The 27,436-nt window shown below is 54.7% G+C and overlaps 1 protein-coding gene and 1 long non-coding RNA gene across 2 annotated transcripts in view; one reads left to right on the top strand and one right to left on the bottom strand.

The window, feature by feature from the left end:
• Window positions 1–14,501: 14,501 nt before the first annotated feature.
• Window positions 14,502–16,117, bottom strand: LOC135177804 (uncharacterized). The gene is made up of 2 exons (XR_010303162.1): window positions 15,935–16,117; window positions 14,502–15,673 (listed from the first exon to the last, which is right to left on the bottom strand). It is a non-coding gene; the product is annotated as an uncharacterized LOC135177804 (long non-coding RNA).
• Window positions 16,118–16,476: 359 nt separating this feature from the next.
• The window catches only part of PLPP3 (phospholipid phosphatase 3), a 55,224-nt gene continuing 44,264 nt past the window's right edge, over window positions 16,477–27,436 (top strand). The window contains exon 1 of the mRNA XM_064146929.1: window positions 16,477–17,344. Within this exon, the coding sequence (XP_064002999.1) occupies window positions 17,206–17,344 (139 nt within the window). The 5' untranslated portion in view covers window positions 16,477–17,205. The remainder of the gene's footprint in view (window positions 17,345–27,436) is intronic.

Genomic DNA, 27,436 nt, shown 5'->3' with positions numbered 1-27,436 from the left:
CCTTCCAGCACCTCAACATCTCTCTGCAATGGAGGAGCCCAGCACTGGACACAGCACTCCAGGGGTGGCCTGAGCAGTGCTGAGCACAGGGGCAGAACAGTGCAAGGGCTTGTGTTCCATCCACACTCTGGAGCAGTAAAAGATCTCTTTGGGAAGCTGGGACAGGAATCTGTGTACACAAAGGATACCTGATAAAATGATGTCCAGACTGTGCAACTGGATTGTCATAAATAGTAACATGGCAACTTAATTCAGCTAAACTAAAACAAGCTGGTGAGGGGCCTGGAGCAGAGCTGGGGGTGTGCTGATCTGCACACGCTCAGGAAGGGAGCTGTGTGCACAGGAAGGAGCTGGAGGGTCTGAAGTGAAAGGCTGGGTGGGGAAGTGTTGCTAGGAGATGGAGACTCCAGCGTCTGGCAAAGTCTCCTCTTTATTTTTGGTGCAGATCACACAAAATGGTATTTGACCGTGAAGCTGGCTTAGGAATCTCTTCCCTCAGCTTACATTTTCGTCTCTGAATTATCTGCCTGTGCCTGGTAGCATTGCAGCTCCTTTAGAATGGAAATGAGCTGCAGAGAGGGTGCTGCTGGAGGATGGGTGGTTCCCAGTCTCCAGGCTGCTTACACTGCTTTTCCTTTTTGCTTTTCCCCCACTCATTGAGGAATCCTTTGCTTGAGCAGCAGGATATGCCCTGTTTGGGGGGTGGGGGGGCATCCTTACATGCCTTTGGTGGCTTTGTGGCCAGTTATCTCTGCTTGTGCAGAGGCTGTGTGTCAGCAGTCAGTTTTTCTGGGTTTGGGTTTACCAAATGCATCCTGCTAGGGCTTGTTTGCTCTTGCTTTGCTGTGCCCCTTATTGCACACCGGTGCCAGCCAGGACTCAGCCCTCCCCATCTTCATCAATGTCATTGATGAGGGGTGAGGGACAGAGTCTGCTCAGCGAGTTTGCTGATGACACCAAGCTGGGAGGCTTGGCTGATCCAGCTGCAGGCTGTGCTGCCATCCAGAGAGACCTGGAGAGCAGAGCTGGGCACAGCTGAACCAAATGAGGTCCAACAAGGACAAGTGCAGAGTCCTGCCCCTGGGGAGGAACAATAAACTGCAGCAGTCCAGGCTGGGAGGTGACTGCTGGAGAGCAGCCCTGAGGAGAGGGACCTGGGAGTGCTGGGAGAGAACATCCATGGCACAGCAATGTGCCCTGGGGGCCAAGAGGGCCAAGGGGATCCTGGGGGGCATTAAGAAGAGTGTGTCCTGCAGATCCAGGGAGGTTCTCTTCCCCCTCTACTCTGCCCTGCTAAGACCTCATCTTGAGTACTGTGTTCAGTTTTGGGCTCCCCAGTTTCAGAGGGACAGGGATCTGCTGGAGACAGTGCAGCAGAGAGCTATGAGGATGATGAGGGGACTGGAGCACTGCCTGGTGAGGAGAGGCTGAGGGACCTGGGGCTGCTTAGTCTGGAGAAGAGAAGACTGAGAGGGGACTGAATCAATGTCTATAACCTGAGTGCTGCCTTGTTGCAGCACTGACCTCAGTCACTGCTGTGAACCAGCAGAAGGGCTCTGAGCTGAGTATCTGCAGCCAGATCTGACCTGTCAAAGGACTTCATCATCCTGCACCTCTTGACCTGTTAGGGAAGAGGTTAGGATGCTGCTTTGTTTTTCCAGTTCAATGTGACCAAAAAAAGACCATCAGCTCTGTACATCTGTTTATCCAAGAGCTCAGGTTCTGGGGCATGCCATCTGACTCTTGTAAATCTCTGGATTTTCAGCAGGATTTGCTTCCCCAGTCCCTGCTTGGAGGAGATAGTTAATGAGATAATGCAGCAGTGGGCAAACTATGGCATGTGAAATGGGGGTGGGGTGCGTTTGGGCAGCTACATAGATCAGAGGCTTATAAACACTGCTTTTGTAACCCAGCAATTCCAATTTCCATGAGGTCAGTGATGTTATTTAGCAAGCCCCATGCACTGGCCATGGGGGGATGCTGAACCCTCAGGCTGCTGTGCTGGAAATGTAACTTCTCCAGGAGTTAGTTCTTCATAAAGACATCTTCTGCTCTCGTGGTAGTAACACTGCACCAACAGGCAATGTCAGAAACAGTGCTCCCCAAAAGGGGTGCTGGTGGGTCCAGAGTCTCCTCTGGTCTGGGTTTGGCACTGTGTGGAAACTCTCAACTCCATGGCAACTCTGCAGCCCCCAGCACAAGCAGGACATGGAAGTGTTGGAGGCAGTGCAGAGGAGGCCACCAAGATGCTGAGAGGGCTGCAGCAGCTCTGCTGTGAGCACAGGCTGAGAGAGTTGGGGCTGTGCAGGCTGGAGAAGAGAAGGCTTGGAGGAGACCTTGGAGTGGCCTTCCAGGATCTGAAGGGGTCTAGAGGAGGGCTGTGGAGGGACTATTGACAAGGTCTGGTAATGAGAGGATGAGGAGGAATGGGTTTGAAGTGGCAGAGGGGAGGCTGAAAGTGGATGTTAGGAAAGGGTTGTTTGGAGTGAGGGTGGTGAGACACTGGCACAGGCTGCCCAGGGAGGTTGTGGAGCACAGAAGCACCCAACGTGATCAAAGATCTGCTTCTGTGGTGCTTCTGTGCTCCATAACCTCCCTGGAGGTGTTCAAGGCAAGGCTGGATGAGGTCTTGAGCACCTGACAGCTTGCTCAAGCATCCTGAAAGCTCTGAACTAAAATCCTGAGGTCCTGGTTATGGCATGAACCAGGTAGTTGATGTGCAGAGGCTGACATTGCAGCATCTCTCCACCTCAGGCAGGGACATCTGCACTCCACACTCCTGTCCAAATAACAGACCCCGATGCTCCAGCAAGCCTCCCCCTCCAAGTATTTCTTCATTTCATACCATCTGCCTGTGGTTTAATTTTAGCCCTATTCTTGCCCTGGCCACTGTGGACGTGGAGAACATGCTGTTCCACCCTGCCTGCACCAATGCTCTGCTACACAGCAGCAGTACAGACAGGGCAAGGAAACCACAGGCTGGTTCTGCAAGCTCCTGCATCCTTAAACAGCATTTCACAGCAAGGTCAAATGACAGCTGGAGCTACTGTGCAGGCAGTGGGACCAAATCCTGACCTCTTCCTCAGGCTGTCCCTGGAATGGATGCTGGAGGGTCCAAACCAAAGGGTGAAGACAAACTTCAAACTCCTCCTCGACAGCAAATGCTTTCCCAGCTGAGCTAATCAGGCAAGCCCCAGAGAAGGTTTGCCAGCTCACTCAGATTATGCCCTCAAAGAAAACATGCTTGGCAAGCTGCTGCAGAAATGCTCTGAGCAGCTCACACAGTCACTGCTTTCCCTCCATGCTGCTACAGTGCTGCTGAGCTCCAGGCTACAGACTTTCTGTGTAGAGTCATAGAATCAGCCAGGCTGGAAGAGAGCTCCAAGCTCAGCCAGCCCAACCTAGCACCCAGCCCTGCCCAACCGACTAGACCATGGCACTAAGTGCCCCAGCCAGGCTTGGCTTCAACACCTCCAGCCACAGCCACTCCACCACCTCCCTGGGCAGCCCATTCCAATGCCAATCACTCTCTCTGACAACAACTTCCTCCTAACAGCCAGCCTGACCCTGCCCTGGCACAACTCCAGACTGTGTCCCCTGTTTCTGTTGCTGCTTGCCTGGGAGAAGAGCCCAACCCCACCTGGCTACAGCCTCCCTGCAGGGAGCTGCAGGCAGCAATGAGCTCTGCCCTGAGCCTCCTCTGCTGCAGGCTGCACACCCCCAGCTGCCTCAGCCTCTCCTCACAGGGCTCTGCTCCAGGCCCCTCCCCAGCCTTGCTGCCCTTCTCCAAACACCTTCCAGCACCTCAACATCTCTCTTGAACTGGAGGAGCCCAGAACTGGACACAGCACTCCAGGGGTGGCCTGAGCAGTGCTGAGCACAGGGGCACAAGAACCTCCCTTGTCCTGCTGCCCACACTGCTCCTGAGCCAGCCCAGGATGCCTTTGTCTCTGCTTCCCACCTGGGCACTGCTGCCTCACCTTCAGCTCCTCTCTCCCAGCACCCCCAGCTGCCTCTCTGCCTGGCTGCTCTCAGCCACTCTGGCCCCAGCCTCGAGTGCTGCTTGAGGTTGTTGATCTCAAAGGTGTCTTCGAACCTCAGCAGTTCTGCGATTCAATTGAAGTGCCTCTTTCCTTGGCCTGGCACACTCAGAAAATCACTTTCACCCTCTCTCATCTTGGTGCCCAACTGAGACAAGTTTCCTTTAGTGACCTGGGGAGGGGTGAGAGGGGGAGGATTTACGAACCAGGAGCGCATTCCTGGTGCAGTGCAGGCACATTCCCCTCCTCACCCCCCCTGCTCAATAAAAGCCCCCTTCTCGTGGCAAATGGCCAAGGGTTGCATGAATGCAGCTCTCACTTTCTCCAGCTGCTAGAAACCTTTCTCAAATAGGAATTAAAAGGAGCAGCCTGGCTGGGCACTTTTAGCCCTCATCCTTCTGTTGGTTTTGGTCTGCAGCGTGGAGCTCTGGCATCAGAAATCTTCTTGGTTGCAGAGCCCTGAGTGGCTTCTTATTAATAGTATGAAATGAGGGGAGGGGGTGGGGGGAAAGAGTAAATCAAGAGGGTGTATGACTTCAAATAATGTCCTATGTGATGAGGATCACCAGGAACTGGATCTGATTATGTCCCTTGGTTTAATGCTTCCCCAGCTGCTGTGGTCCCAGGACCCTCTCTCTGATGGTTCATGGGGGCTTGTCCTCCCCCCAGCACTGCACCCACTTCTGGAGCCCCCAGCATAAGAAGGGCATAGAGCTGTTTTGGGGGAGTGCAGAGGAGGGACACAAAGATGAGCCAGGGGATGGAGCAGCTCTGCTATGAGGATAGGCTGAGGGAGCTGGGGGTGTGCAGCCTGGAGAAGAGAGGCCTCTGGGAAGACCTTAGAGCTGCCTGCCAAGAGCTGAAGGGATCCTACAGGAAGGCTGCAGAGGGACTTCTCATCAGGCCAGTGGGGAATGGTTTGAAGCTGAGGGAGAGCAGAGTTAGACTGGATTTTAGGATGAAATTCTTCAGTTGGAGGGTGGTGAGACTCTGGAATAGGCTGCCCAGGGAGGCTGTGGCTGCCTCCTGCCTGGGGGTGCTCATGGCCAGGCTGGATGAGACCTTGAGCAGCTGAGTCCAGTGGAGAGGTGTCCCTGCCTGAGGTAAGGAGGTTGGAGTAGATGACCTCTGAGGTCCCTTCCAACCCTGCAGGCTCCTGTGGAGCTTTTCATCAGCCCAGACCCCCAGGGCCTGTTCCCCGGGGCTGTTCTCAAGCCAGCTACTGGAAGAAAATGGAAGATCAGGACTGGAATCCACATAGAGGATTTCCTTCTAGGCTTTAAGGAAAGCATTGTAGGTTACCATGCAGGAAGGAGCTTTGCTAAGAGCCCTGGGAAACCATGGCAACCTTAGGAAGATGGCTGAGCTGTGAGCTTGCAGTGTGTGAGCAGGGAAAGACATCTCAGGGGGTTGCCAGGAAAGCTGGCAAAGGGCAGGGAGATGTTCTCAGGGTTCATGGAGGAAAGGGAATGTGGTTTTATTTCCGGGGGGGTGAGGGGGCAGAGTGAATTTGGACAGTCAGCAGTTTTTAGTGGTTCTCTGCAAATGTCACCCCTGTGGTACCTGTGCATTTGTCCAGGGGAGTTTGGAGTTTTCCCTTTTTGAATCACAGAATGGTTTAGGTTGGAAGGGAGCTCAAAGCTCAGCCAGTTCCAACCCCCTGCCATAGGCAGGGACACCTCCCACTAGAACAGGTCACTCAAGGCCTCCTCCAACCTGGCCTTGAACACCTCCAATCCCAGCTGGGATATTTCTTCCTGGCAGATCTTGCTTCATCTTCAGTTGCAGCCAGGTTTTGCTATAACAAGTCTAAACCAGAATCAAGTCCCACTCCCCTTTTGCATGGCTTCACCTTAAGTTAAACTCTGGCAGCTGTCCCACGTGCAGGCTCTCCTCTCTGCTGATGTCTGCAATGATGTTGGGTAGCATCTCCCAGCGTCTCCAGCAGCACAGGAGCCCTGTTCTCCCCCACACCTGTGTCTGGCTGTGCATTTTGGGCTCCATTTATCTTCCTTCTGGCCTGCAGAGTAGCAGCGCTGAAAGAGAGGAGTAAAACTTAGCATGTTGAAGGACAGAGTTAGAGTACAAAGGGCACCTTTGATCAAACTTTGAGCTGTGCATTGCTTAGGAAGCCCAGTGTAAACAGAGCTCTTCCAGGCACAAGGATGCAGCAGTCCCCTGCCTTGTGTCCTGCTGTTTGTTCATGCAGCACACTCTCCAGCTACTCTTTCTTCCCTCAGGCCATGGAGCATTGCAGTTATTTCCCAGGCAGCACCATCCAATGAGTTTTCTTAAACGGAGAGGAGGGATGAGGCTGAGCTGACTAAGACGATTCGAGTGGGTACATTCTTCCCACATTAAAACCAATTAACTGTGGATGGGTATGAGTGAGAGCAAAGTTTAGCTCAGTTGGTGAATTGGTTCATGTTGGCTGAGACTGAGCCTTGCTGTCTTTCCTTGAGGCAGAGGCTCCTGCCTGTATGAAGGTCAGGCTTAGGTGGAGCCATTCCAGCAGGGAAAGGACTTCCAGCTCAAAATTGCACCATTTGATATTGCAGGTGGGGGAAAAATGACAAGAAAAATAAAAAGAAGAAAAAGAAATGAAGAAAATGTTCAGCAAGGCTACAAGAGAATCGTTTTAGTGTCTCCCAGAGCAGGCTTGGCATCGGTGCCTCTGAAACGGGAGCACAACTCCAGCAGCAGCCAGGCACTACCCCGGCGCTGCTGAGATGCTCCTGGTGGCCCTGCTGCAGCGAGGGCAAAGAGATGCCGCTGTGGGGAAGGGCAGACAGCAGAGGAGGATGTAGCTGGGAGCGCAGCACGGCCCTTGGAGAGCTGGGAGCCAGAGCTGTGGAGGAGCAGGTCTGCACAGCCCCAAGCTGGGTGCACGCCGTAGAGCCGCTTCAGCGTGGCACAGTGCCCAGGCAAATCCAGCTCGCTCTGCACCTTCCAGCTGCTCTGCAGCTTTCCAGACCAGACCTGACTTGCATCCGGCCGGCTCCCAGCAGGAGCAGAGCAGCCGGAGCCCGGCGAATAGACGTGCCCTGAGGATACGTCTGCATTGCAGTGGAGAGGTGAGACCTGGGCTTGGTGAGACAGACCCGAGCTAGCACTTGGGAGCTGCGAGCTGGGGGTGCTCAGCCTGGAGGAGAGAAGGCTCCGGGGAGAACTAATAATGACCTTCCAGCACTCGAAGGGGGCTATGAGAAAGCTGTAGAGGGACTGTTTGCAAAGGTCTGTGGTGACAGGATGAGGAGCAATGGCTTCCAGTTAGAGAAAAGTAGATTTAGATTGGATGTTCTGCACCATGAGGGTGCTGGAACACTGCAGCAGGTTGCCCAGGGAGGTAGTGGAGGCTCCATCCCTGCAGATACTCAAAGTGGTGCTCACCAGGGCTCTGGGCAACCTGATCTAGTTGAGGGTGCCCCTGCTTACTGAACTGAGCGATCTTTGTTGGTTCCTTCCAACCCAGCCCAATGTATGTTTCTATTGAGCAGCAAGGGCATGTGGGATGTGAGCTCCTGGGCTCTAGGAGAAGTGTGGAGGAGGAGGAAGAGGAGGAGGAGGAGGAAGAGGAGGAGGAGGAGGAGGAGGAGAAGATTTCTATTCTCATTGAGTCTTTAGATAATTTTGAGGACTGAGGATGAGTGATGAAAGGAGCTGTGGCCTAGAGATGGTGCAGCAAAATCATGAGCAGTAGGACCAGGACGGGGACCAAGCAGTGGTGCTGGAGTTGAGCTCCAAGCTCGCCCAGCCCAACCTAGCACCCAGCCCTGGCCAACCAACCAGACCATGGCACTAAGTGCCCCAGCCAGGCTTGGCTGCAACACCTCCAGGCACAGCCACTCCACCACCTCCCTGGGCAGCCCATTCCAATGCCAATCACTCTCTCTGGCAGGAACTTCCTCCTAACATCCAGCCTGACCCTGCCCTGGCACAGCTTGAGACTGTGTCCCCTTGTTCTGGTGTTGGGTGCCTGGCAGCAGAGCCCAACCCCATCTGGCTACAGCCTCCCTGCAGGTAGTTGTAGACAGCAATGAGATCCTCTTCTGCAGGCTGCACCCCCCCAGCTCCCTCAGCCTCTCCTCACAGGGCTGTGCTCCAGGCCCCTCCCCAGCCTTGCTGCCCTTCTCCAAACACCTTCCAGCACCTCAACATCTCTCTGCAATGGAGGAGCCCAGAACTGGACACAGCACTCCAGGGGTGGCCTGAGCAGTGCTGAGCACAGGGGCAGAAGAACCTCCCTTGTCCTGCTGCCCACACTGCTTCTGAGCCAGCCCAGGATGCCTTTGGCTCTGCTGCCCACCTGGGCACTGCTGCCTCATCTTCAGCATACTTGGACTTGGTGATTTCTGCTTCTAGCGTTGGGTTTGTTACCTCAAATTCACCTCGTGGCCAGCATTTCCCTCCCTTCCAAGCTCCAGTGTCCTGTGATTCTGTGACTGCAGGTGGAGGAAGGCTCCTGCAGGGCAGAATTGGGCTGTGCAATCCCTTTGTGCCTGCCCTGGCCATGGCATGGCAGGGAGAGAAGGCAGCATGGGTGGGCAGGGTTACAGCAACTCAACCTTCTGTGCTGAAGCAAATATTTGGGGAGGGCCCAGCCTGGCCCTTGCAAACAGTTTGCCAGGATTGGTGACAATGAATTACCGAGATAGAGAGAGGGGAACAGATAAGGCCAGGGCCCCGTGCATTGTATGCAATGCCCCTCACGTCTCACATGAGCCCACAGCAACAGGGGTGCTGCAGCCCTGCCCTCTGGCTGAGCCTCCCTGGCCATGTCACAGAGGTGTGCAAGACAGGGTGGACAGAAGCACCCCCATATGTGGGGCCACAGGCTTCATGTTTCTCTTGCACTGCTTCACCTCTTGCTGAGCCCCACGATTGCTCCACAGAGAGCTTGCTTAAGGTCTGCCCCTTGACTCTGCCCTGCTGAAACCTCACCTCCAGCACTGCCTCCACTTCTGCTGTCCCCAGCAGGAGAAGGACACAGACCTGTGGGAGGGAGTCCAGAGAGGGCCACAAAGATGAGCCAAGGGCTGGAGCACCTCTGCTATGAGGACAGGCTGAGGGAGCTGGGGGTGTGCAGCCTGGAGGAAAGAAGACTCTGGGGGGACCTTAGAGCTGCCTGCCAACTGCTGAAGGGATCCTACAGGAAGGCTGCAGAGGGACTTCTCATCAGGGTGTCCAGAGGCAGGACAAGGGGGGAATGGTTTTAAAGTGAGGGAGAGTATGTTTAGAGTGGATCTCAGGAAGAAGTTCTTCAGTAGGAGGGTGGTGAGACTCTGAAATAGATCACCCAGGCAAGTTGTGGATGCCTCTTCCCTGGGGGTGCTCAAGGTCAGGCTGCATGAGGCCTTGAGCAGCTGTGTCTAGTTGAGAGGTGTCCCTGGGCATGGTGGGGAGAGAGTCAGTGCTGGCACCTGTGCTGTTTAGTGTCTTTGTCAGTGACATGGACAGAGGAATCAGTGCACTCTCAGCAAGTCTGCAGATGGCACCAAGCTGTGTGGCACAGTCCACTTGCTAGAGGGCAGGGATCCATGCAGAGGGGGCTGGACAGGCTGCAGAGCTGTGCCCAGGACAACCTCATGACATTCAACAAGGCCAAGGGTAAGGTCCTGCACCTGGGTGGGTCCAATCCCAAGCACAGCTCCAGGCTGGGTGGGGAATGGCTGAGAGCAGCCCTGAGGAACAGGACCTGGGGGTCTGGGCTGAGGAAAAGCTCAGCAGGAGGCTGCAGGGGGAGTGCAGCCCAGACACAACCCTGTGCTGGGCTGCAGCAAGAGCAGTGTGGGCAGCAGGGCAAGGGAGGGCATTCTGCCCCTTGGCTCTGCTCTCCTCACACCCCACCTGCACTCCTGGGGGCAGTTCTGGAGCCCCCAGCACAAGCAGCACATGGAAGTGTTGGAGGCAGTGCAGAGGAGGCCACCAAGATGCTGAGAGGGCTGCAGCAGCTCTGCTCTGAGCACAGGCTGAGAGTTGGGGCTGTGCAGGCTGGAGAAGAGAAGGCTTGGGGGAGAGCTTGGAGTGTCCTTGCAGGATCTGAAAGGGGACGCCAGGAGGGCTGGGGAGGGACTATTGGCAAGGTCTGGTAATGAGAGGATGAGGAGGAATGGGTTTGAAGTGGCAGAGGGGAGGCTGAAAGTGGATGTTAGGAAAGGGTTCTTTGCAGTGAGGGTGGTGAGACACTGGCACAGGTTGAGGGTGGTGAGACACTGGCACAGGTTGCCCAGGGAGGTTGTGGAGCACAGAAGCACCCAATGTGATCTTTGATCACATTGGGTGCTTCTGTGCTCCACAACCTCCCTGGAAGTGTTCAAGGCCAGGTTGGATGAGGTCTTAGTGACCTGATCTAGTGGGAGGTGTTCCCTGTCTATGTCAGGGGGCTGGAATTGGCTGATCCTTGAGGTCCCTTCCAACCTAAACCATTCTGTGATTCTGTAGTTTGCTACCAGAAATCCTTCCAGGCTGAAAAAGAAGAAGAAGGAGGGGGGAAAAAAAGCAGTAGGTGTACCTGCTTACACTACAAACCACAAATGTTTTGTATCCTGCAACAAACATCTGGGAAGTGTCCAGAGCAGTCCTTACAAAGGTGTTAACTACCCTAAGTTAACTGGTAATCAATTCGGGGCTCCAAACTCCAGCGCGGACCTTTCCTCTGAGACAGGCTGTTTATAACGGGGCTTTCATTTCCATCCTGACCTAGAAGTGTAATTAAGCCGTGGCACATTCTTGACTTGCAAACAAACTTCTGGGAGCCGGCCAGGGCAGAGCACAGACCCAGATTGAAGCCGGTTTGGAGCGAGTGGCCAGGTCCCACCTCTTTCATTAGCTGTTGTTGACGGCGAAAATGCCTGCCCCGGTAGAAGCTGTGACTTAATGCAGGCAGCCCTTGAAAGCTCTTCTAATAAACACATGAAAGGAGCTGAGGGAACTATGTGAACATACTGGTCTGCTGAAATCCTTTTCTCAAGCCACCAGCCGGGGAGAAGGAGCATTATTCAGGGCTGGAACTAGTAATAATTAACCCGAACTTTTTGTAATTAAGGGCTCCGCTTGCGTTTGGGGTGTCCTTGTGCACTGGACGTTTGCTCCAGTTGCCCCGTCGGTGCTGGGCTCGTATCGGCAAGCAGCGGGGGAGCACCGCCAGGATCCGCCGGAGCGCGGAGGGGCTGTTCTGTCCCAGCCGATGCTGAGCAAGGGCAGTAGATGGTGCTGTTATTCTTTTGTCGGGACACGGGCGGCGGGCTGAAGGCGTGACTGGGAGAACCAACCGGGTGGGAAGAGAGCTCCAAGCTCACCCAGCCCAACCTAGCACCCAGCCCTGCCCAACCAACCAGACCATGGCACTAAGTGCCCCAGCCAGGCTTGGCTTCAACACCTCCAGGCACAGCAACTCCACCACCTCCCTGGGCAGCCCATTCCAATGCCAATCACTCTCTCTGACAACAACTTCCTAACAACATCCAGCCTAGACCTGCCCTGGCACAGCTCCAGACTGTGTCCCCTTGTTCTGTTGCTGGATGCCTGGCAGCAGAGCCCAACCCCACCTGGCTACAGCCTCCCTTCAGGGAGCTGCAGACAGCAATGGGGCACAGCTAGGACTTCACACAGGGTATCACCGGTCCCCTGTGCCCCCAGCTCATAAATCAGCCTTCATTTATGGTGGGATTTGGCCTTCAGAAAAGCTTCAGATGAAGTCACACAGAGCCCTTCTCTCCAGCTGCTGTGGGGGTGCCATTTTCAAGCTTTCTCTCTTTCCTTGGGGTCACAATCACGTTGTTTGAAATGGATCTTCTTTGGTTTTCCCTCTTTGCAACAACGTGAAGCAGAATCCCCTAATTGTGTCAGGAGCCAGCAAGACTTAGGGGAACTAAATGAAATGAAGGATGAAACACCAGGATTATGAAACTTGGCAGCAGTACAGATGCTGGTTTCCAAACAGAGCAGGCTCAAAGGCTGCTGGCAAATCAAATGCATCTGCCTCTGGGTGATCTGGGATGTCAGGAATGGGTCTGAGACCACAAAGGCTACCCTATGGGTCATCAAGGCACGTGTTTGAGGGTGACCCTCCTGGCCTCCATCAATCTGGATACCCAATGTCTTGAACAGCAGCAAATGCTGTCTCAAGATAGTTTGAAGGGAGGTTGTAGCCAGGTGAGGTTTGCCTCTGCTGCCAGGCAAGCAGCAGCAGAACAAGGGGACACAGTCTGGTGTTGTGCCAGGGGAGGTCTAGGCTGGATGTGAAGAGGAAGTTGTTAATGTTGGCATTGGAATGGGCTGCCCAGGGAGACAGTGGAGTTGCTGTGCCTGGAGGTGTTGAAGCCAAGCCTGGCTGGGGCACTTAGTGCCATGGTCTGGTTGCTTGGCCAGGGCTGGGTGCTAGGTTGGGCTGGCTGAGCTTGGAGCTCTCTTCCAACCTGCTTGATTCCATGATTCCATGGTTCTATGTATCAGCTAACTCGTTTTTAAGTGACCCAGAGATTTATGGGGCCTGATTGTCCCCAGTGGCATTAGGGAGGGCAGAACCGAGGGCACCCTTCAACTTTCCCTTTTATTTGCACCTCTGTGCAGTGACAGGCCCAAGTCCAGCCTTAGCAAACATTTCCTAACGGGGCAGCAGCAGCGACTGCAGAGGCTGGCAGCAGTGCAGGTGAAAGCACGCAAGGCATGTGGCAGCTCTCTGCCCTTAGCCTCCTCCCGCCCGTGTGGTGGGCTTGGCAATGCCCCCAGCTCCCTTCCTGCGCTTCACAGCCCCGCTCAGGGTGTTTTCTCCAGCAGCAGCTGGGGATGCCAAAAATAGCCTTGAAGAGGGTAGTGCTGGTGGTGGTTCAGCTTCGGACTTCCCAGAAGCTTGTGGGTATCTGGGCCTCGTGGCTCCGGTGTGAGCCACCTGGTGCTGAGCACGTAACTTTGGCCTGGCTTCCCTCTTCGGTGCTGACCAGTCTCAGATAACCTCGGGATAGCAATCAGTGCACTGAGCACAGCTCACTTTCTTATTTTAGGATTGCTATAGATATGGTCACTAACAGCTTCAAGGAACACAATAGGTAGGGCTTGGTCCTTCCCCCCCCCCCGCCCCGCCCCACCCTGCTGCATGTCTCCTCTGCAGCAGCGCTGCTGCCAGAGCGTCTTTGGGATGGAAAAGCAAAGTGGGCTCCTATGTAACAGTGGGGCTGCAGGGGCATTACAATGAGCACCCAACCGTGCCAGCTTTAGGCATCAAACTGCTCTGCAGTGCCGTCTGTGTTTGCAGCACGTCAAAAGGAGCAGGAGAGGTTTTCTACACTTGCCAGCAGAGCAGCCTGAAGTGCCAGGGCTGCATCCTGCTGGGACGGTGAGCAGCCCCGGGGCCCATGCTGGTGAAGAGCAGTGCTGCTGACAGGGATGCCACCGCAGCGACACAGGACCAGTGAAGCACATTGTAGGGACTAACGGGAACTGGGCCAAGAGAAATGGCGTGGGGCAGGCAGGGGTGCAAGGGCAGGCTACTGAGCCACTCTTTGCTCCAGCAAACAGTTATTTTATCTTAAATAGTGTGTGGGATAAATCAACCTCCATGAGCTTCACGGCAGGGATCAGAGCTGCCTCCCTTCCCTTGCCTCTCCCCATACACACCTTGTGTACCAGGTGCAAACACGAGCTCTCGGAAGACTCCTTTTTCCCCAAACAGGACCCCACTGTCTCCCCTGGACATGCTCTTCCATGGACAGCAGGGCAAAAGTAAAACCAGGAACTATGTCACTTTTCTTTCTGGTTTTGACAGAAGCTGAACCCTTTGCCCTAGATCACCCTGAAGGAGGAAAAGCTCCTCTCAAGCTATTGCCATGCAGTGAGCAGATTTCCATGTATCTGTGTTGCAAGGGGCAGCCTCCAGCTCCTGCCTTTTCTCCCACTCCAGGAGCAGTCTCAAAGAGCTTGCCCTTTTAAGATAACACAATCAAATCAAAGACTCATTAAAGTCTAAGACCACCAAATTCAACCATCATCCGACACCACCATGCTGCCTAAACCATCTCCTGAACACAATTCCCCTTTGAATACTGTTGGGTTCTGAAATATCCCAGTTAACTTTTGAGCCCAGGCAAGGACAAGTGTTGCTGCAAATGCTTCCTCTTCCCATAGCGCCACACTGCCTCTTCACCAGAGGTCTGGTCCAGCTCGAGATGGGGAGCTGGTGAAAATGTGAGGTCAAAGCAGGATAAAATTCACAAGCAACATGAACTCGATTGACTCAGCTAATGTAGATAAAGAAAAGCCTCAATCCATAGTGGGAATTTAGAGCCTACCGAAAGGAAAAGCTGAGCCCTAAGAGGAGAGCTGCTGCATGGTGTATTTAGAATCACAGAATCAGTCAGGGTTGGAAGGGACCATAAGGATCATCTAGTGCCAGCCCCCCTGCCATGGTTAGGGACACCCTACCCTTAATAATAGCAATTATAAATAAAGAAATTAACGATTAGCAATGAATCTGTTGCCTATCACAGACAAAGGCACAGAAGGTGCTTTCTGGTGCTGCTGCCTTAGCCACTGTCAAGCCTGAGCTGCAGTGGGTGCCCCCTTAAAAGAGGTTGTCCAGGATTCAGAGTCATTTGTGTGTGCCCTGGCCCGCAGCAATTAACAGCACAATCCTTTTGTTATGAAAAGGCAAGCATTAGCAGCCTGAGGGGTCTTGTAAATGAGAATACAGCACTACAACTTCAATTTCCCTTCAAGTACAAGAAAGGCTCCTTTGCTTTTCGTTTGCTGTTGCAATGACGAGCCTCATCTCTTCTATTGTCTTCTTGCTTTATATGCAACCCAAAGTCTGACCCGGGAAATCTCAGTGGGAACCGTTTTCATGTGGGGCTGGGAGAGCTGAGTGCTGGAAAGCCATGGGTTCCTCTTGCAAGGGCCGGGCTCTGAAGGGTGTAGAGGATGGGTGGATGCTCGGCCCCTCAGCGAGGTGGTGAGCTAGGCTGGGCAGTGTGCCCGCAGCTGGCGTGGGGCTGGCCCCCTCAGCTGAGGGAGAATTCCCACGTGAAGATTCTTTCCACTCACTTCAGGCATCTGAGCAGCCTAAATTAGGCACCCACACCTCTGCCACGGTCGGGGGAAAGAGAGAGACTTTGAGATGTGTCCTCCAGAGGTGTCTTGCCCCCCTTCCCCCCCCCACACACCCCGGGTGTGTGACCATCACCACAGGGCAGCATTTTGGGCCAAAACTGGTGGGTTTGTGTTCAGTGCAGTGGGGCAATGGCGAGAAAAAGAGGTGGGAGACGGCACCTGAATGGCTGCTACTGAGGTGCAGTGAAAATCAGGGAGGAAAGTCCAAGGCCTCTTTTCCCCTTTCCTTTTTCACACCACACATACAGAAGCACAACAATGCAAACAACAGACACTTTGCTTTCTTCCTCCCGGGTTGGCCTCAGTGTGCCCAGGCATGTGTCTAAACAGATTCCTGGAGAACCTGTCCTTGCCAAGGTGAAATCTGGAGTGCTTGGGTTACAGTCTGCAGCTCCACAAGAAGCAGCAGGGAAGCATGTCCTTGCTGGGGGGGTCCTACCTGTCTTCCCTCCTCTGCAGGCAGGCAGCAGGATATGCTCCTCAGCACTGAGCTTGGCCCGGCGGTGGTTTGCCAGCACACAGGCGGAAGGCTGAGGTCAGATACAAGACCAAAAGAGAAAAAAGCAGCAGCAGAGTGGTTAGATGCTGCTGCGAACAGCTTCCTTTGGCACCACACACTCTGCCCACCACCTGCACCCTGCCTCCCCTGCTCAGAGCTGCAAGCATCGCCATCCCAGCAGCCTGGCTTCCCGGGAAACCTTTTGTTTAATTCCTCAGTGACCTTTAATTAGACCAAAGGGGCGATTAACCAACATGGTAATCCCTCACCCCACTCCAAAGGCTTTCCTTACCCTCATTTTAAGAAGATGGCATTGGTGGGGCAGGAGGGCAAAGCTGCTGCACTTTGGCGGGTGGGTGGCATGGCCATAGAGCAAGCAGGGCAGGATCCATTCCTGCCATGGTGGCCCCACTGGGGTCTGTGGGTACCATGGCCCTTCAAAAAGGATCCGTTTCAGCACCTGGAGCAGAGCTGGAAGGCTGCAAGAAAAAAGAAACAAACCACCAAAAAAAAAAAAAAAAAAAAAAAAAAAAAGGAGAAAAAAAATCCAAACGATTTGTTGCTGTTTTTTCTCTCCCTTTCACACCGTTAGCACCTCTCGGGAGTCCTGCAGCCTGCTTGTTTGCCTTCCCCCTCCCTTTCGCGTTGCGCTCCTCGCTCCAGTTTGTGAATGCTGAACGCTAGAGGCTCCCTCCTCCTCCTCCTCCTCCCGGGCTGCGAAAAACTTTTAGTTCCTGACTTTTTTTTTTTTTTTTTAAACTTCCCTCAGGAAAAAAATGTGGAGTTAATTATCTGTGTAAAATGTCAGATGCAGGAAAGGGGCTGTGCTTACTTGGATATCCCATCCGAGACGCAGGCACTGATTTCCACCCTCCCCTCTTCTCCCCCCTCCTCTGTGTTTTTTTTTTTTCCTAAGGGGTGGAAAGGGCCTCGCGAAATAAAAGTGCAGAAACAAGCCGGTGGCTCCCAGAGCGGCCGGGGCGGGCTCGGCGGGAGCCCCCAGCACAGAGCAGCGACAGCAACAGCAGCAGCGCGGAACCGTAGCGCCGAACCCACCGCGGATCTCCACCTGCCCCCGGGACTCAGCATCGCCCCGACTCCTCGCTCCGCACCTTTCCCCCCTCCTCCCCCTGCCTACTGAGATCGTGATACTTATCAACCTCATTTTTTAATTATTATTTTTTGTTATTATTATTTTTACCCCTTCCTCCGGGACTTTTTTTTTCCACCGCCGTTGGGACACCCGCAAACTTCTCCCTCGCTTCCCCCCCTTCTTCCCTCCCGCCCCTCCTTTGCTGGTGGTTTTGCGCTTGTTTTGTTGTTGGGTTTGCTGCCCTTTTTTCTCGTCTCCTCTCCTCTGGACGACCCGCCTGTTTTGTTGCTTGTGTGGTTTTTTTTTCGACTCCCGTGCCACACCGGAGAGGCCGGGAGCGGCTCCGGCAGCACCTCCCCGGCGCACCGCGTGTGAGCCCGGCGGCTCGGCCCGGCTCGGCTCAGCTCGGCTCGGTTCAGCGCGGCCCGGCTCGGCTCGGCACGGCACGGCTCGGGCGCTCGCCCCCGATAATGCAGAGCTACAAGTACGATAAGGCGATCCCGCCGGAGAGCAAGAATGGGGGCAGCCCGGCGCTGAACAACAACCCGGCCAAGGGCAGCAGCAAGAAAGCCCTGCTCATCTGCCTCGACTTCCTCTGCCTCGTCATGGGTGAGCAGCCGCGGGGGCTCCGCGCCCCTCCGCGCATCCCCCCCGCCCCCAGCCTCCCAGTGCCCCCGTCCCCCGGGCTCCCACTTTGGGAAAGTTCGGTGGAGGAAGGGAGGGCGAGCGAGCAGAACTCGGCCGCGTCCCGGCCGCGCCGCTTCCCCAAACAAAAGCGGGGCGCGGAGCGGGGCCGGCGGCCGAGGCGAGCCGGGGAGTGCGGAGCGCCTCCCGCCGGGGTCGCGCAGCCCGGGGGAGGGAGCGGGGGCGGCTGTCCGCGGGCAGAGTCGGGCACGGCACTCCCTCACCCCTCGGTTCACCGAGTATTAGTAGTTTTAGTTTGTTGTGTTGATCGCTTTCCGGCATTGCCACGGCCTGACCGGCGGCGGTGGTGGTGTGGTTGGGGGTACACACACACACACACACACAGCCCGTCCGCCGTCGGGACGCAGGGGGCACTGTGGGCTCGGGGATGCGCCCCCAGAGGTGCCCCCTTCCCCAGGCTGGGCCCCGCACCCCGCCGGCCGGCCGGGGCTAGCTCCAGGTGGAGGTAGTGCTCTACGGCTGTAGCCAGCCGGGCGCCCTGAGACGCCTGCTCCTCGGGGGAAAAGCGATAAAACAGCCACCCCGCTTACCTTGCGCTGCTCGGAGGTCGCCTTTATCTGTCCGCCTTGTCTGTCCGCCCTTCTCCGCTGCTTGCACCCCGGCGCAGGCATCTCGTTTAAACTCTCATCGTTCAAAGCTCGCTTTGAAGTGCTCTGAAGGCATCTCCTAGTCACTGGCAGAGGTCTCGGTTTGCTGGCCTGTTGCGGGCTGCTGGAAAGGGGATGGTGGCGTGCAAGGAAACTTGTCAGCAGCCTGTCTCCAGAGGACTTTTTCGCATGCCGGAGCCTCCACCGCTGGGATGGTGCATATTTAATGGGCAGACGCGGGGCAGGGGAACTCAGCTGGCTCCCAGCAAAGAGATTAGTAACGCAGCCGCACGTGAGTTTAGTGCTCCAGACCCCGCCGCAGCCTGCGCAACAATTGGTTCTGCTCAGCCCCCCACCCCCCTTTCGTTTTCTTGGTTTTTAAGGGCTGTCAGTTCGAGTTAATTAATTTATTGTTATTTTTCAATGTAGTTTATTGATCATCTGGTGTGGATTAGGAGGCACCGATAGGTTGAGAAGGAGAGGCACGGTGGTTTTTTTCCCTCTTTCTATTCCCACAAGAGTAGAAAGCTTCATCCTCTGGTCCAATCTGGAAGAGATCAGTGCTGGATACCCTGTATAAGAGACTAATAAAGGTAGAAACGCCACTAGCTTGACTTAACCTCCCTTATTTAAAGGGAGGTTGGGTTCCGAGTAAGCAACTCCTAGGAGTCGCAGCTTGGAGACTGTATTTAGGCGAGTTGCCTGAACTTCAGGCGTTCCCCTGGCATCTGTTAAGTGCTCTTTGCATGGGCAAAAGGCTGTTCTTCCCCTTCTGCAGGCTAAGGGTCCGGGAATGAGAAAGCCATTAGGTGACATGTGGTGTTCTACTTGTGATAGCTTGGGGTAAACAGAGCATCACTGGAAGGTATTGTTAGCCCGGAGTAAGTAACACGATCCAGCGAGAGCTGTGATTGTTGCTTTGTTCCATGTTACTACAGGTGGAAATCGGAAAGTAAACACCAGAGTTGGGGAGGTTTGGGTCATCTGTTTTTTCGGTTCTGGTTTCCTCCTGTTTGCGTCGTTGATTTTTTGTCTTTTTTAGTTGTTGTTGTTTGTTTGGTTGTTGTTTTGTTTTTCTCTTTGAACTGTGAGAGTCGTTGAAAAGTAAGATCCTGAATTATAGAATCAAATGCCCAGGGACACCCTACCCTAGAGCAGGCTGCACACAGCCTCAGCCAGCCTGGCCTCAAACATCTCCAGCCATGGGGCCTCAGCCACCTCCCTGGGCAACCCATTCCAGCCTCTCACCACTCTCATGGTCAACAACTTCTTCACATCCAGTCTGACTCTCCCTACCTCCAGCTTTGCTCCATTCCCCCCAGTCCTGCCACTCCCAGAGAGCCTCAAAAGTCCCTCCCCAGCTTTTTTGTAGTCCCCCTTCAGATCCTGGAAGGCCACAAGGTCACCTGGGAGCCTCCTCTGCTGCAGCCTGCACAGCCCCAACTCTTTCAGTCTGTGCTCACAGCAGAGCTGCTGCAGCCTCTGAGCATCCTCCTGGCCATGCTCTGGACACACTCCAGCACCTCCACATCCCTCTTGTCATGGGGGCTTCAGAGCTGGATGCAGGACTCCGGGTGGGGTCTCAGCAGAGTGGAGCAGAGGGGGAGAATCCCCTCCCTGGCCCTGCTCGCCGCACTGCTCCTGCTGCAGCCCCAAATCTGGTTGGCCCTTCAATAGCTGAAGGACTGTAGCTCATGAGCAGCAGTTGAAGTGTGGTTGGGATTCAGGTGACGATAGGATGGATTTCCCCAGTGGTGTGTGTTTGGGAATGGGTTCTAAAAATGCCCCCAGACCTGCTGGTGGGTGAGTGGTGGGTGGGAGGTGCTGTGAAAGCCAGCTGCCCCACTTGCAGAAGGCTTTGTCGTGCTCTTCCTGCTGCCTTTTGCTAGGGAAGGCTGTGAGCTTTTAATTTCCAAGCACTTGATCCCTGTTTTCATCCTTCCTGAGTTCGTGGTTAAAACATTTTGAAGGTGGGGGAGGGAAAAAAAAGTGCTGTAGCTGAAGCCTGTAGGAGAAAGTTGGACAGATACAAGTTGATGGCTGCTCACACATCCAGTAAATTAAAAGGTCCCGAGTCCTGTGCAGGACAAGAAGAAGCAGAAGGGGGTGAAGTGACTTGTTTTAAGGTGGAAGTACTCAGTAGAGGTCTTGGAAACGAAGGCTTGAAAATGGCACCCCCACAGCAGCTGGAGAGAAGGGCTCTGTGTGACTTCATCTGAAGCTTTTCTGAAGGCCAAATCCCACCATAAATGAAGGCTGATTTATGAGCTCAGGGTGCAGGGAACTGGTAACACCTTGTGTGAAGTCCCAGCTGTGCCCCATTGCTGTCTGCAGCTCCCTGAAGGGAGGTTGTAGCCAGGTGGGGTTGGTCTCTCTGCCAGGCAAGCAGCAACAGAAGGGCACACAGTCTGGAGTTGTGCCAGGGGAGGTCTAGGCTGGATGTTCAGAGGAAGTTGTTGTCAGAGAGAGTGATTGGCATTGGAATGGGCTGCCCAGGGAGGTGGTGGAGGTGCTGTCCCTGGAGCAAAGCCTGGCTGGGGCACTTAGTGCCATGGTCTGGTTGATTGTCTAGGGTTGGGTGCTAGGTTGGGCTGGGTGAGCTTGGAGCTCTCTTCCCACCTGCTTGATTCCATGGCTCTGCTGGTGCATGTAGGCACATGGCCAATGGCCTTCAGTACAGTTAAACTGAGTTACACCTCTGGAGCAGCTGCCCAAAGACATCCCTGGCAACAAAAGGCTTTTCCTGGAGTGAAAGCCACCTTTGGGTACTACTCACAGCAGTCCTTTTGATGTCCAGAGGTCTGCGATGCTGCCTCGGCCTCCAGCGCAGGCACTGCCATAATTCTGACCTGGATTGGATTGTTAGGGGAGGAAAATGGAAAGGAGAAGCTGTGGATGGAAGGCCTCTTCCAAAAGGACAGAGAGCAGCTCCGTGTGAGGTGGCAGATGTGTACAAACCCTCTTTGTTTACATACAAATTTAAACAAATTGCCCAGCAGACAATTAGCATAAGCCTCTGAGAAAGGCAGGAGAAGTAAAGCAGAGCTATCAGCACCTTCCTTTCCAGCTCTTCCTTCGGTGGGAGCCCTTGGAAGGATCCCCTTCTGCCTTTCATCTGTTTTAAGTGCAACAATTGTCTTGATAGCAGATGCATAAGGGAGAGATTTGTATCTGTGCTCCTCGAAGCTGCTTCAAGCCCTTTGCAGCGGTGCCTTGCTGCTGGGGGAGGTGGGATGAAGATGCCTGCTGAACCGGGGTCCTCGCTTCTCCTGCCTTTCCAACTCCTGTTGGGGCTGGCTATTTTGGACTAGCCCAGCTCCTCTGATGGGAGCATTTGGCACTGCCAGCTCCCTGGTTTCTTGCACAAGCAGCAGAGGTCACTTCTGACGCCCTGAGCTTCCCAGAGAATTCACCTCGGTGCTAAAGTCTCTGAAAGAGGCAGAAAAAGGACTGAGTCTGCATTTATTTAAAGCAGGTCACCCGAGGGGGTGGAAAATAACTTTCTCCATCTGCTTCCTCCTCTCGGGAGGGCTCTGTTTGGAGAATTAGGAGATGCTTCCTGAAATTGTTAGGGCCACAGGCCTGATTGGTAGGGTGGAAGAGTCCCTGCAGCCCTGTCCCTGTCTAGCTGCTCACAGCACATCTGAAAATGTGATCGAGGAGGTCAGCTGGGGAGGTGAAGCTGTCTGCACCTTGTGGAGCTGTGTGGAACTCTACCAGCAGCAAAATAAGAGGTGTGATGGCAGGACCTCACTCTGCCTTCATCAAAGAAGAAAGGGAGCTGGGGGTGCTGGGAGAGAGGAGCTGCAGAGGAGGCAGCAGTGCCCAGGTGGGCAGCAGAGCCAATGGCATCCTGGGCTGGCTCAGGAGCAGTGTGGGCAGCAGGACAAGGGAGGTTCTTGTGCCCCTGTGCTCAGCACTGCTCAGGCCACCCCTGGAGTGCTGTGTCCAGTTGTGGGCTCCTGAACTGCAGAGAGCTGTTGAGGTGCTGGAAGGTGTTTGGAGAAGGGCAGCAAGGCTGGGGAGGGCCTGGAGCAGAGCCCTGTGAGGAGAGACATCTTTGGTCACATTGTTTGCTTCTGTGCTCCACAGCCTCCCTGCAGGTGTTCAAGGCCAGGCTGGATGAGGCCTTTGAGCAGCCTGTTCCCGTGGGAGTGTCCCTGCCTGTGGCACGGGGGTGGAACTCGATGATCTTTGAGGCCCCTTCCAGCCTAAACCATTCTGTGAAATACAAGCACTGGAGGCCCTCATCTGCCCTACTGCCCTTGCTGACACAATCTGCCCCTCTTCCGAGTTTAAATGCCCAACTTAGTGCCCATCAGCAGAGCACAGGTGGCTGCCAGGGCTGCTGGACACACGGAGTCCCTGCCAAGGGAGGAACAAGCAGGCCTGAGAGGACTGTGTTTAATCCTAGGTGCAGACACCAAAACATCCCACCTTAGGGGTCAGTCCAGGAGGCTTTCCCACTGGGCCCACCTCTCCTGTAGAAAGGTGGTGGCTGGTTGCAGCAGCTCCATGGAGAGTTGTGTCTGGACAAGGGAAGTTGCCCCGTGGGACGTGACACCAGCCCCCACCAGCACCAGCCCTGTGCTCCAGGCGGCAGGTGCAGGACACTCCCAGAATAAGAATGGAGCTGCAACTGAGAATCACAGAATCATAGAATCAGCCAGGCTGGGAGAGAGCTCCAGGCTCACCCAGCCCAACCTGGCACCCAGCCCTGCCCAACCAACCAGACCATGGCACTAAGTGCCCCAGCCAGGCCTTGGCTTCAACACCTCCAGGCACGGCCACTCCACCACCTCTTGCTTCAGCCCAGCACAGGGTTGCTGCCTGGGCTGCACTCACCCTGTTCTGTGCAGGTGGAGCAGCTTCCAGACAGTCCTGCTGGAGCTGCAAAGCAGAGGGCTTTCAGCTGGCCCCCTGCTTCCCAGGCTGGTGCACCTTTGGCTGATGGGAGTGATCGTTCCGGGCTGGCACGAGGTGGGGTGCACACAATTCACTGCCCTTCTTCTGCCCCTTGGTGTTGATTACCTCCCTTAGAGGAGAGGTGAATCTGCACAACACCAATGTCAGTGCCTCTGGGGGGGTGGAAGCCACAGGTGGGTAGGCCTCTCTACGACCTTGCTGTCCCTTCAGCCTGCCCACCAGTGTGCCATCCCCTCTTCTGTGGGGAGCTGAAGTGAACTTTGAGAGTAAATATTTACCACAGCAGGACCTTGACATGGTTGTGTCAGTGGGGATATAATCTTGTGATTTGGGCCAGCAGTTTAGACTGCTCCTAACTTCCCTCTTCTGGACAGCACATTGCATCAGCTCTCAGGCTGCAGAAGCCATGGAAGGGCTCTGAGCTGTGCTGGGCTCTGGTGGCTCCGTCCCGAGAGTGGGCACAAACAGGAGCGGGGTTGTCATGTGAGCGCAAGGAGTGGGAGGAATTAGAGATGAGGGATGAGGTTAGAGGTATTTGGCTGCCATAAAGTTGAATTTGATGAGCTCAGCAAGTCGGCTCTGTTTGGGTTGGAGTCGTTTGGGGGGTTGGGTTTGGTTTGTGTTTGAGTTTTAAGCCTGGCCTGGCACGCATGAGCTCACTTGTCGTGTAGGTACCCTCTGTCTGCAGGCTCCCGAGGAAGCTGCTGAGCCAACTCTCCACTTGCAGCAAGGAAGATCTGGCTGCACTGAGGCAAGCCAGGCAGGCCCAGCACCTTGGCCTTGCCTTCTGCACGCGAGCAGCTGTGTGGGTGCAGCGTTGGCACGTTTGGGGCATCTCTCCATGGGCTTTGGTTGTGCAGTGTTTGTGTGTCACTTGTTTTAATACCTGTAGGATCTCTTGGCAGCAGGGAGCAACCTGGGCTGAGGCAGCAGAGTCTGTCTTGGGGATGGCTGGGCTAGAAGTGCTTTAGCAAAGGCAGGTTTGCAGAGGTGGTGGCATCTCGGCATGGGGCTGTGTGGTTGTACTGCAGCATCATCTGGGAGCAAAGGAGCTTCTTTGGGCCTTGAGAAGCTTCTTATTAACCAACAGTTGGCATCTGAGCACAATACCCACTGGAGATTCACTCTTCTCGTGAGAGACCAAAGGAGCCAAAGGTGGGGGGAAGAAAAGACAGGAGATAAACATTTTCTGGAGGCATTTAAAATGCCACTTTTCTTTTCACAGGCTTTATGAAAACCAGGGGGAAAAAACAACCCAAGAGCTATCAGGAGCAGGTCATTAGTGACAATTATACTGCAGGTGTTAATTGCAGCACAAGGAAATGCTGCAGCTCCGGCAGACCGAGTCCTCGGGGGTATGAATCTGCTGCCTTTCCTCGGTCGGTGGAATCTGGCCAGCCTGAAGATGTGTCTCCAGGAAGGCAGAATTCCATGAGCTGCTCCATGGCCAGAAGTGCTTTGAATCCTGTGTACCTGCTGCTGAGACAGGCAGGAGCTGGGATCACCAAGGACTCTTAATTGTCTGTTTGTAGTGAGCACAGAAGAGAACACAAACATCGCTGCCAGATCAAACAGCTTATTTTTATACCCTTTAAATCTCGATTTCATATGCATACCTTTCTGAGGCTGCTTTGAGCTGACTCTGTTTGTCTGGATACAGGCTGCTGGGACATCCTCCAGAGCCTGGTGCCTCCCTCTGCTGCCTGAAGAGGGTTTGCATACCACAGCTGGGGGACGCCTGCTGCATGGGCAGAGCCCTGCAACCCGAGGCTGCTCTTCAGTACCTGCTCTGGAGATGGGGAGGCTGTTTGCATGCCTCCTCCTCTGCCTGAAACGGTGTGAAGTTGTCGGTGATCTGCACCAGGGGATCGGGTCCAGCATCAGGAAGTTTGCAGATGACACCAAGCTAGGAGCAGCTGTGGAGCTGTTGGAGGGTAGGAGAGCCCTGCAGAGGGACCTGGCCAGGCTGGATGGGTGGGCAGAGGCCAAGGGAATGAGGCTGAACAAGGCCAAGTGCAGGGTTCTACACTTTGGCCACAACAACCCCAAGCAGCACTCCAGGCTGAGGCCAGAGTGGCTGAGAGCAGCCAGGCAGAGAGGGCCCTGGGGGTGCTGGGAGAGAGGAGCTGAAGCTGAGGCAGCAGTGCCCAGGTGGGCAGCAGAGCCAATGGCATCCTGGGCTGGCTCAGGAGCAGTGTGGGCAGCAGGACAAGGGAGGTTCTTCTGCCCTTGTGCTTAGCACTGCTCAGACCACACCTGCAGTGCTGTGTCCAGTTGTGCATCACCAATAAATGTTTGGCTCCATCCTCCTGGCACTCACTCCTTACATATTTAAAAGCATTAATGTTTATAAATGAGATGTGCCAGACAGGGCAGCCTCCTCCCAACTTTTGGTGGCAGCTTTACCAGCCAAAGTATCTGCAAAGCCAGACCACAGGCTTGGTGCAGGTGAGAGCCCTTCATGTGCAGTGGTGCAGCCTGAAGCACCATGTTAAGCACAAGGGCGAAGCTCAGCGGCTGCTTTAGCTCCTGCTGCACCAGGCAGCCCCACAGCTCTGCCACACCAGGCAGTGAAAGATAGCCATAATCAAGCATAGCCAGAAAACTGACTTTGGATTTTATAATTGCTTGGGAAAGCTGGGAGAGGAAGTTCTGAAGGCTGCTGCCTTTCCCCACGCTGCCTACAACAGGCATGCCCTTGTTCAAGGCACAGGCAGACTGGGAGACCACAACAGTCCCTGCTGGATTACCACAGATGAAGCAGGAGCATTGTAGGAATGAAACAGAGAGGATGGAGTCTGACCCACCAGAACAACCATGCAGCAGAGCTGAGCCTTTCCCCTCTCCTCTTTTCATAGAATCAAGCAGGCTGGAAGAGAGCTCCAAGCTCATCCAGCCCAACCTAGCAGCCAGCCCTGGCCAAGCAACCAGACCATGGCACTAAGTGCCCCAGCCAGGCTTGGCTTCAACACCTCAGGCACAGCCACTCCACCACCTCCCTGGGCAGCCCATTCCAATGCCAATCACTCTCTCTGACAGCAGCTTCCTAACAACATCCAGCCTAGACCTGCCCTGGCACAACTCCAGACTGTGTCCCCTTGTTCTGTTGCTGGTTGCCTGGCAGCAGAGCCCAACCCCACCTGGCTACAGCCTCCCTCCAGGTAGCTGCAAACAGCAATGAGCTCTGCCCTGAGCCTCCTCTTCATACAGCTTTTGACAGAAACCACTGGAAAACTTGTCCATAAGCTTAAGTTCATGACCAAGCCAATGTGTTAACAAGGTGGAAAATGAGGTTTGTCCTGGTGGGTTTCTAAGTCTCAGGAATTCCTGTGAACTCCATCCTGTCAAGTTGGTCACGTAAATAGGCTTGACTTTCACAGGGGCTGGGTGTTTGGAAGACAGAAGGTTGAAAGCTGACTCCCTGCAACAAGTGAATGTTAGAAGGAGATGAAATTTAACTCCAGAGCTTCTGGTGCTCTGAAAATGCCTGCACACTTTGTGCCCTGTGTTCTGCTTCCAGTGTTGCCTGTAGCTCACACTCTTAGAGATCAGCTTTTATGATTTGAGCAAATGCTGCCCTCAGTCAGGGGCTGCTGGGCTGGGGCTGCCAGCCAAAGCTCAGATGAAGCTGCAGTTGGTCTGGCAATGCTGGTGGCACTCAGTGGAGAGCATTCATAACCTTTTAGTACTTTCCCATAATTTTCCATCTGTTGCCCAACAGACAGAAGGCCACTCCAAGGTCTCCTCCAAGCCTTCTCTTCTCCAACCTGCACAGCCCCAACTCTCTCAGCCTGTGCTCAGAGCAGAGCTGCTGCAGCCCTCTCAGCATCTTGGTGGCCTCCTCTGCACTGCCTCCAACACTTCCATGTCCTGCTTGTGCTGGGGGCTGCAGAGCTGCCCCCAGGAGTGCAGGTGGGGTGTGAGGAGAGCAGAGCCAAGGGGCAGAATGCCCTCCCCTGCCCTGCTGCCCACACTGCTCTTGCTGCAGCCCAGCACAGGGTTGTGTCTGGGCTGCACTCCCTCTGCAGCCTCCTGTGGAGCTTTTCCTCAGCCCAGACCCCCAGGGCCTGTTCCTCAGGGCTGCTCTCAGCCATTCCCCACCCAGCCTGGAGCTGTGCTTGGGATTGCACCCACCCAGGTGTAGGAGCTTACTCTTGGCCTTGTTGAATGCCATGAGGTTGGTCTGGGCACAGCTCTGCAGCCTGCCCAGCTCCCTCTGGATGGATCCTGCCCTCTAGCAAGTCAGTTGTGCCACACAGCCCCGTGGCACCTGCACACTTGCTGAGGGGGCACTGCTTCCTCTGACCATATCACTGACAAAGCTGTTAAACCTCATGCATGGCCTTGGGACTGCAGGCAGAAGTGAGGAGCGTTGCTGTTAATTCAGCTGTGTACTCTTGGAGAGCTCATGGCGTGCCTCAGAACCCCCAGCTGCTGAATGTGAGAGCCAGTATGCCAGAGATGGTCTGGGCTTCCAGTCTTC

Source organism: Pogoniulus pusillus, chromosome 8, assembly GCF_015220805.1.
Source record: "Pogoniulus pusillus isolate bPogPus1 chromosome 8, bPogPus1.pri, whole genome shotgun sequence".
Classification (NCBI taxonomy): domain Eukaryota; kingdom Metazoa; phylum Chordata; class Aves; order Piciformes; family Lybiidae; genus Pogoniulus; species Pogoniulus pusillus.
This window is presented reverse-complemented; position numbering and strand designations above follow the sequence as displayed.